The 14,059-nt window shown below is 39.6% G+C and overlaps 1 protein-coding gene across 1 annotated transcript in view; it reads left to right on the top strand.

Annotated features, from left to right (window-relative positions):
- HBS1 (translation elongation factor EF-1alpha (GTPase) HBS1) overlaps window positions 1-14,059 on the top strand; it is a 37,110-nt gene that overhangs the window by 14,350 nt on the left and 8,701 nt on the right. Inside the window, exons 11-14 of the mRNA XM_070085734.1 lie at window positions 3,479-3,712; window positions 4,788-4,961; window positions 5,137-5,336; window positions 12,483-12,728. Coding sequence (XP_069941835.1) covers window positions 3,479-3,712; window positions 4,788-4,961; window positions 5,137-5,336; window positions 12,483-12,728 — 854 coding nt within the window. The remainder of the gene's footprint in view (window positions 1-3,478; window positions 3,713-4,787; window positions 4,962-5,136; window positions 5,337-12,482; window positions 12,729-14,059) is intronic.

Genomic DNA, 14,059 nt, shown 5'->3' with positions numbered 1-14,059 from the left:
ATCGGATCATTATTTAGTTGTAGCTACAGTTAGAGTAAGAGGTAGATGGGAAAAGAGGAAGGTGGCAACAACAAGTAAGAGGGAGGTGAAAGTGTATAAACTAAGGGAGGAGGAAGTTCGGGTGAGATATAAGCGACTATTGGCAGAAAGGTGGGCTAGTGCAAAGATGAGTAGTAGGGGGGTTGAAGAGGGTTGGAATAGTTTTAAAAATGCAGTATTAGAATGTGGGGCAGAAGTTTGTGGTTATAGGAGGGTGGGGGCAGGAGGAAAGAGGAGTGACTGGTGGAATGATGAAGTAAAGGGTGTGATAAAAGAGAAAAAGGTAGCTTATGAGGGGTTCTTACAAAGCAGAAGTGTTATAAGAAGAGCAGAGTATATGGAGAGTAAAAGAAAGGTGAAGAGAGTGGTGAGAGAGTGCAAAAGGAGAGCAGATGATAGAGTGGGAGAGGCACTGTCAAGAAATTTTAATGAAAATAAGAAAAAATTTTGGAGTGAGTTAAACAAGTTAAGAAAACCTAGGGAAAGTATGGATTTGTCAGTTAAAAACAGAGTAGGGGAATTAGTAGATGAGGAAAGGGAGGTATTAGGTAGATGGCGAGAATATTTCGAGGAACTTTTAAATGTTAACGAAGAAAGAGAGGCAGTAATTTCATGCCCTGGTCAGGGAGGTATACCATCTTTTAGGAGTGAAGAAGAGCAGAATGTAAGTGTGGGGGAGGTATGTGAGGCATTACGTAGAATGAAAAGGGTTAAAGCAGCTGGAACTGATGGGATCATGACAGAAATGTTAAAAGCAGGGGGAGATATAGTGTTGGAGTGGTTGGTACTTTTGTTTAATAAATGTATGAAAGAGGGGAAGGTACCTAGGGATTGGCGGAGAGCATGTATAGTCCCTTTATATAAAGGGAAAGGGGACAAAAGAGATTGTAAAAATTATAGAGGAATAAGTTTACTGAGTATACCAGGAAAAGTATACGGTAGGGTTATAATTGAAAGAATTAGAGGTAAGACAGAATGTAGGATTGCGGATGAGCAGGGAGGCTTCAGAGTGGGTAGGGGATGTGTAGATCAAGTGTTTACATTGAAGCATATATGTGAACAGTATTTAGATAAAGGTAGGGAAGTTTTTATTGCATTTATGGATTTAGAAAAGGCATATGATAGAGTGGATAGAGGAGCAATGTGGCAGATGTTGCAAGTATATGGAATAGGTGGTAAGTTACTAAATGCTGTTAAGAGTTTTTATGAGGATAGTGAAGCTCAGGTTAGGGTGTGTAGAAGAGAGGGAGAATACTTCCGGGTAAAAGTAGGTCTTAGACAGGGATGTGTAATGTCACCATGGTTGTTTAATATATTTATAGATGAGGTTGTAAAAGAAGTAAATGCTAGGGTGTTCGGGAGAGGGGTGGGGTTAAATTATGGGGAATCAAATTCAAAATGGGAATTGACAGTTACTTTTTGCTGATGATACTGTGCTTATGGGAGAAAAATTGCAAAGGTTAGGGGATGAGTTTGAGAATGTGTGTAAAGGTAGAAAGTTGAAAGTGAACATAGAAAAGAGTAAGGTGATGAGGGTATCAAATGATTTAGATAAAGAAAAATTGGACATCAAATTGGGGAGGAGGAGTATGGAAGAAGTGAATGTTTTCAGATACTTGGGAGTTGACGTGTCGGCGGATGGATTTATGAAGGATGAGGTTAATCATAGAATTGATGAGGGAAAAAAGGTGAGTGGTGCGTTGAGGTATATGTGGAGTCAAAAAACGTTATCTATGGAGGCAAGGAAGGGAATGTATGAAAGTATAGTAGTACCAACACTCTTATATGGATGTGAAGCTTGGGTGGTAAATGCAGCAGCGAGGAGACTGTTGGAGGCAGTGGAGATGTCCTGTCTAAGGGCAATGTGTGGTGTAAATATTATGCAGAAAATTCGGAGTGTGGAAATTAGGAGAAGGTGTGGAGTTAATAAAAGCATAAGTCAGAGGGCAGAAGAGGGGTTGTTGAGGTGGTTTGGTCATTTAGAGAGAATGGATCAAAGTAGAATGACATGGAAAGCATATAAATCTATAGGGGAAGGAAGGAGGGGTAGGGGTCGTCCTCGAAAGGGTTGGAAAGAGGGGGTAAAGGAGGTTTTGTGGGTGAGGGGCTTGGACTTCCAGCAAGCGTGCATGAGCGTGTTAGATAGGAGTGAATGGAGACGAATGATACTTGGGACCTGACAATCTGTTGGAGTGTGAGCAGGGTAATATTTAGTGAAGGGATTCAGGGAAACCGGTTATTTTCATATAGTCGGACTTGAGTCCTTGAAATGGGAAGTACAATGCCTGCACTTTAAAGGAGGGGTTTTGGGATATTGGCATTTTGGAGGGATATGTTGTGTATCTTTATACGTATATGCTTCTAAACTGTTGTTTTCTGAGCACCTCTGCAAAAACAATGATAATGTGTGAGTGTGTTGAATGATGATGAAAGTATTTTCTTTTTGGGGATTTTCTTTCTTTTTTGGGTCACCCTGCCTCGGTGGGAGACGGCCGACTTGTTGAAAAAAAAAAAATCATTCAGATATTTAGGAGTGGACATGTCAGTAGATGGGTCTATGAAAGATGAGGTGAATCATAGAAATGATGAGGGTAAAAAGGTGAGTTGTGCAGTTAGAAGTCTGTGGAGACAAAGAACTTTGTCCATAGAAGCAAAGAGGGGAATGTATGAGAGTATAGTTGTACCAACACTCATATATGAGTGTGAAACATGGGTGGTGAATGTTGCAACAAGGAGAAGGCTGGAGGCAGTGGAGATGTCTTGTCTGAGAGCAGTGTGTGCTGTGTATATAATGCAGAGAATTCGTAGTTTGGAAAGTAGGAGGAGGTGCAGGATTACCAAAACTATTATCCAGAGGGCTGAGGAGGGGTTGTTGAAATGGTTTGGACATGTAGAGAGGATGGAACGAAATAGAATGACTTTGAGAGAGTATAAATCTGTAGTGGAGGGAAGGTGGGGTAAGGGTCAGCCTAGGAAAGGTTGGAGGGAGGGGTAAAAGAGGTTTTGTGTGTAAAGGGGTTTGACTTCCAGCAAGCATGCGTGAGTGTGTTAGATAGGAGTGAAAGGAGACAAATGGTTTTTAGGACTTGACATACTGTTGGAGTGTGAGCAAGGTGACACTTATGAAGGGATTCAGGGAAAGCAGCAGGCCAGACTTGAGCCCTGGAGATGGGAAGTACAGTGTCTACACTCTGAAGGAGCGGTGTTATTGTTGCAGTTTTATAATTGTAGTGTAAGCATGCCTTTGGTAAGACAGTGATGGAGTGAATGATGATGAAAGTTTTTCTTTTTCAGGCCACCCTACCTTGGTGGGAGACGGCTTATGTGTTAATAAAAAAAATAATTTCCTATTTGTAGTTCTCCTCCTTTCCATTAATTTAGTAAGTTCAGGATTTATAAGTTTCTTTTGACAAGAATGAAATTATGTATTCTCTTTCAGGGGTTTCACAGTTAGTTGTATCTATCAACAAATTAGACTCCGTTGAATGGAGGGAAGACCGGTTCAAGGAGATAAAGCATAGTTTACGACAGTTTCTCAAAACTGTTGGCTTTAAGGACGCCGATGTAGTGTATATTCCATGCTCAGGTCTTACAGGAGAAAACCTTGTGAAGCCTAGCACAGAAGAGAAATTATTATCTTGGTATACAGGCCCAACATTACTTCAGGCCATTGGTAAGTTATTAGCCTATGTTCTAATCATAAGTACAGAATAGTAGTGGCTTTTTCTCCAATTTTCATTATTTTTCTCTGTATAGAGTAAAACATGTCCATTCAGTACAATACTAGGTTCCTTTACCAGCATGCCTTGTATCTGAGGAGTATTTTACCTTGAATGGGAATTTTTAAGCCAGAATGTCCTTTATACCTTTTAAAATACAGTAGAACCCCCGTATTCACTAATTCAGTGTCCGTGATTTCAGCTATCCACAGTTTACTGTGGCCCAAAAATACCTCTTTAATTTTGCACAATAATGGCCCCAAAGCACAAAAGTGAAAAAGTGATAATTCTCCTCTTATTGTGCATAATTTATCAATTAAACTTTATAATAGGTATGTATAGGACTTATATATAGGGTTTGATATTATCTGTGGTTTCGGTATCCATGGCAAGTCCTTGGAAAATGTCCCCCACAGATACGGGGGCCCTACTGTATCTTTTATTCTCTTGAAGGAATATGGAATCTTCTCATAATACTCAGTCTCCAAAACTGGTAGCAGTATATATTTTTTTGTGTTTAAGATAATACTTGTAGGTAGTTTTGATTGACATGAAAAAAAAAAGTTAGGCATTGGTATGTTTATTGAGAGATGCAGATAGAGAAGGTATCACCAGTGCCACCACCGTATGAACACAAGATAAAAATTGAACTCTTCACAGCTTGGTGTTTAGTGAGTGAGTGAAATAGATTTAAGGACCAGGGTACTTAGCTCTAGTTTGACTAGCGCTTTATGACCCTTGTAGATTTAGCGCTTCTTTTTTATGATAATACATAATATAGACTAAGTCTACTAAAGGGCACTGCTATCACGAGATGGCAGTGAGGCATCAGAGATAAAATTCCAATCTAAGTGGGCCTCCATTCACTTAGCCGCATACTGAGAATTGACCCAACTCTTCTCAGTTAACTGGAAAAATTAAAAGTCATGGTTCTGGTGTAGGTTTTTGTCTTCTACATATTGGTGTCCCTCAGTTACACTTTGCTAAGTGTAACTCTTTTAATAACAGGTTTGTACATTTGATTCTCAGATCAGTTGAAAGTACCAGAGCGTAGCATTTCCCGACCAGTGAGGATGTGCGTGAGTGATGTTTATAAAGGCCAAGGATCAAATATGTGCGTCAGTGGACGACTTGACACTGGTTACATTCAGCAAAATGACAGACTGCTTTTACTTCCACAAGGAGATGTACTTAATGTAAAAGGTGAGATTTATCTTGATGTAATTGTGGATGGTGTGCATGCAGCAGCTTATAGTACAGTATATCAAATTATTTATATGGCAAACATAAAAGAAATCTAGTTGATATAGTTCTTGTAGAATTTGTATTAATGGGACTAAAATTGATGGTTCAGATAATTTTTGTATAAATGTTGCAGGTGTGCAGGCAGACAATAGTTCAACTGCTACAGCTTTTGCTGGTGACCATGTAACACTAACAGTTAGTGGTGTTGACCCAAGCGTGCTTCATATTGGAGACTTTTTGTGTGACCCAACCCATCCCATCCCAATTGTGTCCCGAGTACAAGCTCGCATTGTTGTATTCAACATAAAAGTACCTTTGATTAAAGGAGCACAGGTAAGCCATTGGAATGTACAGTATTTCTTGTTAATTTATGTAATATACATTTTGATATCAGTTTTATATTTAAGCCCTGCTTTTGTTTTCAACAGTTTACCTTTACAGGCTTATAGCTGTTATCTTGTATCCTTATTCAACAATGAATTATATATAATCCTTAGACCTTCAAATAATATTTAACACTTCACTGTTAATTTTTTTTTTTTTTTTTTTTTTTTTTTTTTTTTTCCAACAAGTCGGTCGTCTCCCACCGAGGCAGGGTGACCCAAAAAAAGAAAGAAAATCCCCAAAAAGAAAATACTTTCATCATCATTCAACACTTTCACCACACTCACACATTATCACTGCTTTTGCAGAGGTGCTCAGAATATAACAGTTTAGAAGCATATACGTATAGAGATACACAACATATCCCTCCAAACTGCCAATATCCCAAACCCCTCCTTTAAAGTGCAGGCATTGTACTTCCCATTTCCAGGACTCAAGTCCGACTATATGAAAATAACCGGTTTCCCTGAATCCCTTCACTAAATATTACCCTGCTCACACTCCAACAGATCGTCAGGTCTCAAGTATCATTCGTCTCCATTCACTCCTATCTAACACACTCATGCACGCTTGCTGGAAGTCCAAGCCCCTCACCCACAAAACCTCCTTTACCCCCTCTTTCCAACCCTTTCGAGGACGACCCCTACCCCTCTTTCCTTCCCCTATAGATTTATATGCTTTCCATGTCATTCTACTTTGATCCATTCTCTCTAAATGACCAAACCACCTCAACAACCCCTCTTCTGCCCTCTGACTAATGCTTTTATTAACTCCACACCTTCTCCTAATTTCCACACTCCGAATTTTCTGCATAATATTTACACCACACATTGCCCTTAGACAGGACATCTCCACTGCCTCCAACCGTCTCCTCGCTGCTGCATTTACCACCCAAGCTTCACATCCATATAAGAGTGTTGGTACTACTATACTTTCATACATTCCCTTCTTTGCCTCCATAGATAACGTTTTTTGACTCCACATATACCTCAACGCACCACTCACCTTTTTTCCCTCATCAATTCTATGATTAACCTCATCCTTCATAAATCCATCCGCCGACACGTCAACTCCCAAGTATCTGAAAACATTCACTTCTTCCATACTCCTCCTCCCCAATTTGATATCCAATTTTTCTTTATCTAAATCATTTGATACCCTCATCACCTTACTCTTTTCTATGTTCACTTTCAACTTTCTACCTTTGCACACATTCCCAAACTCATCCACTAACCTTTGCAATTTTTCTTTAGAATCTCCCGTAATCACAGTATCATCAGCAAAAAGTAACTGTGTCAATTCCCATTTTGAATTTGATTCCCCAAAATTTAATCCCACCCCTCTCCCAAACACCCTAGCATTTACTTCCTTTACAACCCCATCTATAAATATATTAAACAACCATGGTGACATTACACATCCCTGTCTAAGACCTACTTTTACCGGGAAGTAGTCTCCCTCTCTTCTACACACCCTAACATGAGCCTCACTATCCTCATAAAAACTCTTTACAGCATTTAATAACTTATCACCTATTCCATATACTTGCAACATCTGCCACATTGCTCCTCTATCCACTCTGTCATATGCCTTTTCTAAATCCATAAATGCAATAAAAACTTCCCTACCTTTATCTAAATACTGTTCACATATATGCTTCAATGTAAACACTTGATCTACACATCCCCTACCCACTCTGAAACCTCCTTGCTCATCTGCAATCCTACATTCTGTCTTACCTCTAATTCTTTCATTTATAACCCTACCGTACACTTTTCCTGGTATGCTCAGTAAACTTATTCCTCTATAATTTTTACAATCTCTCTTGTCCCCTTTCCCTTTATATAAAGGGACTATACATGCTCTCCGCCAATCCCTAGGTACCTTCCCCTCTTTCATACATTTATTAAACAAAAGTACCAACCACTCCAACACTATATCCCCCCCCCCCCTGCTTTTAACATTTCTGTCATGATCCCATCAGTTCCAGCTGCTTTACCCCCTTTCATTCTACGTAATGCCTCACGTACCTCCCCCACACTTACATTCTGCTCTTCTTCACTTATAAAACATGGTATACCTCCCTGACCAGTGCATGAAATTACCGCCTCTCTTTCTTCCTTAACCCTTTCAGGGTCCGTCCCGTAGATCTACGGCTTTACGTTCAGGGTACAAACCGTAGATCTACGTCATGAGCTCAGCTCACTCTGATAAACTGTGAGTGGTACATTTGGGCCTAGATATGAGAGAATACATCTATGTGGTATGTGTGCACCACATAAAACAGATCCTGCAGCACACTGTGTATAATGAGAGAAAAAAAACTGAAATCATGATTTTTCGATTAAAACAGCGACTTTGCAGTGTTTTTTCGTATGTTTTTTATAGTTGTATTTGTGATTTCGTGGTCTCATTTGATAGAATGGAGGACATATTAGAGAAATAGAGATGATTTTGATTGGTTTTAGCACTGGAAATGGCTTGAAACTGATCTCAAAGTAGCAGAAATGTTAAATTTTTGCCGATATTCAAGAGTAAACATACGACCTCACACGTCTAATACACTCCAGCTGGTGGGTCTAATATGCATTCACAAATATGGTGATGATATTTATACAATTATTACAGTATTGCATAACAGTAAATCTTCTAATTTTTGGTGTGAATAAAAAATCAAAATGGAATTTATTTGTAAAGCCTCAAAATGTAACTAATGAACAGAAGAAATGTTAGTTTAGTTCCAGGAATACCTACATTGTTTATTCTGGACCCTGTTTTGAAATTGGAATATTTTGAACTTTGTGTTAAATTGACCAAATTAACAATTTCCAATCACTTTAATTTGTAGTTGAAACAGTTGACTTGGCGATTTCTTGTGCTCAGTTGATAGAAGAGAAGTAATACTAGTGAAATAGCTAAGAATTTGGTTGACTGGAATAATGTAATTGGCCTAAAATGGGAGTCAAAGTTGGCAAAATCGCCGATTCGTAAATATCACTGACACATCAAAATTCGCGAGAGCATAATTTCGTCAATTTTCCATCAAATTTCGTACTTTTTGTTTTATTACCTTCACAAAAAGATTCTCTACCATTTCATAAGAAAAAATAACAAATTTTTTTTTTTTAAATTCTTGGACACTGGGGCACCACTTCAGATTTGGGCCTTGGACCCTGAAGAGGTTAACATTTAAAGGTTCCTCAAAATATTCTCGCCATCTACCTAATACCTCCATCTCCCCATCTACTAACTCCCCTACTCTGTTTTTACCTGACAAATCCATACTTTCCCTAGGCTTTCTTAACTTGTTTAACTCACTCCAAAAAATTTTTTTATTTTCATTAAAATTTCTTGACAGTGCCTCTCCCACTCTATCATCTGCTCTCCTTTTGCACTCTCTCACTCTCTCTCAAGGGAGGCCATGGTATTATTGATGGTTCTTTTCAAATTCCAATACTATTTTTTTTTTATTTCTCACATTGCTTGTCAAGGCATGAGAGAGATCCAGACTAGAAAATATAAAAGTCTTGAACTGCTCAAATAGAATTAGTGAACCCCCAGAACTACTAGTACTGTCTTACATAAAGCTCTTGAACTGAACTCTTTTGGAACAGAAGGCCAAGAGACTTCTTACACTATACATGGAGGATACCTGAAGGCCAGATCTCTGATCTCCATACTAAAACAAAATATTAATTGAGTGAAAGATACAAGACGATGTGTAAACACAGTGAAAAGTAGGGTGTTATAAGCATATTTTGAGAAAGCTGTCAATACTCAGGCATCTGACTCTTCAACCTCCTACAGCAAATGTAACATATTGGCAGAACAACAGTAGAAATCATTAAAAAAAAAAAAATTCAGGCTTTCTGATCAGCCAGGTTGTGATATCTATGTGGGCCTATGTTTTTTTTTTTTTCAAGTTTCAGTATCCTGACTGATTAAGTGGTTGCTACACTAGATCCTTAACAAGTCATTTCAGCATTATCAAATTCCTGGGCCATCAGACTCAAAACTGGTCACAAGTATGAGTAGCTGGGTGTGAAGCATGGGTGGTAAATGTTGCAACAAGGAGAAGGCTTGAAGCAGTGGAGATGTCATTTCTGAGTGCAATGTGTGGTGTGAATATTATACAGAGAATCCATAGTTTGGAGTTTAGAAGGAGGTGCAGGGTTACTAAAAGTAATATCCAGAGGGCTAAGGAGGGGTTGTGGAGGTTGTTCAGACATTTAGAGAGGATGGAACAAAATAGAATGACTTAGAGGGTGTATAAATCTGTAGTGAAAGGAAGGTGGGGTAGGGGTCATCCTAGGAAAGGGTAGAGGAGGTTTTATGTGCAAGGAGCTTAGACTTCCAGCAAGCGTGCATGAGTGTGTTAGATAGGAGCGAGTGGAGGCAAATGATTTTTAATGATTGTGCTGTCAGTGTGTAAGCAAAGTAACATTTATGAAGGGATTTAGGAAAACTGATTAGCTGGACTTGAGTCCTGGAGGTGGGAAGTACAGTGCCTGCTCTCTGAAGGAGGGGTGGAGATTTGTTGCACTTTTTGAACTGTGGTATTGGCACACTTCTGGCAAGACAGTGATGGAGTGAATGATGATGAAAGTGCGTCTTCTTTTTCGGGACACCCTGCCTCGGTGGGAAACGGCTGTTGTATTAATAAAAAAATATGTAAGGTATGGGTATAAAGCAGAATTGAATCTTTTGATGCAAATAATATATTCTGTTTACCACCCTTAATTTTTTAATATTTAAACAGTAGAAGGATGCATGGAATTGTGGTGGACAGGAAAGTGGGTGCAGGAGGGAAGAGGAGCGATTGGTGGAATGATGATGTGAAGAGAGTAGTAAGGGAGAAAAAGTTAGCATATGAGAAGTTTTTACAAAGTAGAAGTGATGCAAGGAGGGAAGAGTATATGGAGAAAAAGAGAGAGGTTAAGAGAGTGGTGAAGCAATGTAAAAAGAGAGCAAATGAGAGAGTGGGTGAGATGTTATCAACAAATTTTGTTGAAAATAAGAAAAAGTTTTGGAGTGAGATTAACAAGTTAAGAAAGCCTAGAGAACAAATGGATTTGTCAGTTAAAAATAGGAGAGGAGAGTTAGAGGTATTGGGAAGATGGAGGGAATATTTTGAGGAATTGTTAAATGTTGATGAAGATAGGGAAGCTGTGATTTCGTGTATAGGACAAGGAGGAATAACATCTTGTAGGAGTGAGGAAGAGCCAGTTGTGAGTGTGGGGGAAGTTCGTGAGGCAGTAGGTAAAATGAAAGGGGGTAAGGCAGCCGGGATTGATGGGATAAAGATAGAAATGTTAAAAGCAGGTGGGGATATAGTTTTGGAGTGGTTGGTGCAATTATTTAATAAATGTATGGAAGAGGGTAAGGTACCTAGGGATTGGCAGAGAGCATGCATAGTTCCTTTGTATAAAGGCAAAGGGGACAAAAGAGAGTGCAAAAATTATAGGGGGATAAGTCTGTTGAGTATACCTGGTAAAGTGTATGGTAGAGTTATTATTGAAAGAATTAAAAGTAAGACTGAGAATAGGATAGCAGATGAACAAGGAGGCTTTAGGAAAGGTAGGGGGTGTGTGGACCAGGTGTTTACAGTGAAACATATAAGTGAACAGTATTTAGATAAGGCTAAAGAGGTCTTTGTGGCATTTATGGATTTGGAAAAGGCGTATGACAGGGTGGATAGGGGGGCAATGTGGCAGATGTTGTAAGTGTATGGTGTAGGAGGTAGGTTACTGAAAGCAGTGAAGAGTTTTTACGAGGATAGTGAGGCTCAAGTTAGAGTATGTAGGAAAGAGGGAAATTATTTCCCAGTAAAAGTAGGCCTTAGACAAGGATGTGTGATGTCACCGTGGTTGTTTAATATATTTATAGATGGGGTTGTAAGAGAAGTAAATGCGAGGGTCTTGGCAAAAGGCATGGAGTTAAAAGATAAAGAATCACACACAAAGTGGGAGTTGTCACAGCTGCTCTTTGCTGATGACAATGTGCTCTTGGGAGATTCTGAAGAGAAGTTGCAGAGATTGGTGGATGAATTTGGTAGGGTGTGCAAAAGAAGAAAATTAAAGGCGAATACAGGAAAGAGTAAGGTTATGAGGATAACAAAAAGATTAGGTGATGAAAGATTGAATATCAGATTGGAGGGAGAGAGTATGGAGGAGGTGAATGTATTCAGATATTTGGGAGTGGACGTGTCAGCGGATGGGTCTATGAAAGATGAGGTGAATCATAGAATTGATGAGGGGAAAAGAGTGAGTGGTGCACTTAGGAGTCTGTGGAGACAAAGAACTTTGTCCTTGGAGGCAAAGAGGGGAATGTATGAGAGTATAGTTTTACCAACGCTCTTATATGGGTGTGAAGCATGGGTGATGAATGTTGCAGCGAGGAGAAGGCTGGAGGCAGTGGAGATGTCATGTCTGAGGGCAATGTGTGGTGTGAATATAATGCAGAGAATTCGTAGTTTGGAAGTTAGGAGGAGGTGCGGGATTACCAAAACTGTTGTCCAGAGGGCTGAGGAAGGGTTGTTGAGGTGGTTCGGACATGTAGAGAGAATGGAGCGAAACAGAATGACTTCAAGAGTGTATCAGAGTGTAGTGGAAGGAAGGCGGGGTAGGGGTCAGCCTAGGAAAGGTTGGAGAGAGGGGGTAAAGGAGGTTTTGTGTGTGAGGGGCTTGGACTTCCAGCAGGCATGCGTGAGTGTGTTTGATAGGAGTGAATGGAGACAAATGGTTTTTAATACTTGACGTGCTGTTGGAGTGTGAGCAAAGTAACATTTATGAAGGGGTTCAGGGAAACCGGCAGGCCGGACTTGAGTCCTGGAGATGGGAAGTACAGTGCCTGCACTCTGAAGGAGGGGTGTTAATGTTGCAGTTTAAAAACTGTAGTGTAAAGCACCCTTCTGGCAAGACAGTGATGGAGTGAATGATGGTGAAAGTTTTTCTTTTTCGGGCCACCCTGCCTTGGTGGGAATCGGCCAGTGTGATAATAAAAAAATAAAATAATATATACTTTAAAGTATAAAATGAAAGTAGAGTATTGTTATATAGAGTGCTGTACATTTACAGATTTATTACAAATTTTCAGGTTGATTTTCATTATCAAGCTGTAACAGAACCTGCAAAAATTAGAAAGCTAGTGTCCCAGCTACATAAGACCAATGGGCAAATTGTGAAAAATAAACCACGAGCACTAGTCAAGAATACTGCTGCTGTAATAGAACTAGCATTCACACGACCTTTGTGTCTAGAGCTTTTCAGAGACTATAAAGAATTGGGACGGTTTATGCTTCGAACTGGAGGCACCACTATAGCAGCAGGACTTGTAACCCAGGTAAGCCTTATCTGTACTTGTTATGTTGCTTCTCATGCCTGTGGTGTTTATTTTCACCATGCATCTTTATCCTTGTACTATCATTATTGACATCACTGTCTCTACTTCCTCCTAACTATAGCATTCAAAGTTGTTACCTCTTACCCATATAAAAGTACATTAGTAGTAGCATCAGCACTTGTATGTGAAACATGAGCTTTAAATGTTGCAGCTGGAGGAAATGTCATGTTTCAGAGCAGTGTGTAGTGTGAATATTATAATGCATAGAATTTGGAGCATATAAATTAGGAGTGGAGTTGAGAAGTTGTTGAGGCAATTTGGGCATTGATAGATTAAGGAGAATAGAATGACCAAGTCACCTGTTCCCTCACATTTTAACCTGATGATGCAGACCATATCCAAACACTGAATTGACTGCTAATCTGTTTATTATTTTTATTATTAGTAGTAGTAGTATTCTAGGTAAGTGCTAAATGCACAGGTCATACAGCACCTGGGGAATGTGAAGAAATCAGGTTCAATCCAAGAAAGGGAAGAATAGGTCCAATTTCTTCGATCAAGATCTCTCACTGGCATCAAGGCACTTTCATTAAGGGGTGGGAAGCAGTTAATTTAGTCTCGTCTGTTAAGACCAGTGGCTCCCGGGGTGATAATTTGTTTTCTAACATTGGTTGTCTCCCACTGAGGTAGGGTGACCTGATACGGAAAAAAGCACTTTCAAGCCACTACATCCCACCCATCCTTAAAAGTGCAGCCACTGTATTTCCTGCCTCCAAGACTCGATCCTGGCTAACCTGTTAAAACTGAATCCTTTCATAAATGTTACCTTGCTCACACTTGAACAGCACATCAAATCATAAAAAACCACTTGCCTCCATTCCTATCTAACATGCTCACACAAGCTTGTTGGATGTCCAAGCCCTTACCACTCAAAACCTTCTTTATCCCCACCCCCCTCCCTCCAACCTTTCCTAGGATGACCCCTACTCTTTCTTCCTTCCACCTCCACATACCCCTAGTCATCCTATTTTTCTTCATTTTTAATGTCCAAACCACCTCAGCAACCCCTCCTCAGCCCTCTGAATAATACTTTTGGTAACTTCACACCTAATCTCCAAACTGAATTCTCTGTAAAATATTCACTCCACAAACTGCCCTCAAACCAGATTTCTGCTGCCTCCTCACTGCAACATTCAAAATCGTGTTTCTCACCCATACAAAAGTGTTTGTACTACATTCTTTGGTACATTCCCCATTTTCTCTCCATAGATAAGTTCTTTGTCTCCACAGATGCCTCAGTTCACCATATTTCTTTTTTCCCTTTATCAGTT

The sequence above is a fragment of the Cherax quadricarinatus genome, chromosome 17, assembly GCF_038502225.1.
Source record: "Cherax quadricarinatus isolate ZL_2023a chromosome 17, ASM3850222v1, whole genome shotgun sequence".
Taxonomy (NCBI): domain Eukaryota; kingdom Metazoa; phylum Arthropoda; class Malacostraca; order Decapoda; family Parastacidae; genus Cherax; species Cherax quadricarinatus.
This window is presented reverse-complemented; position numbering and strand designations above follow the sequence as displayed.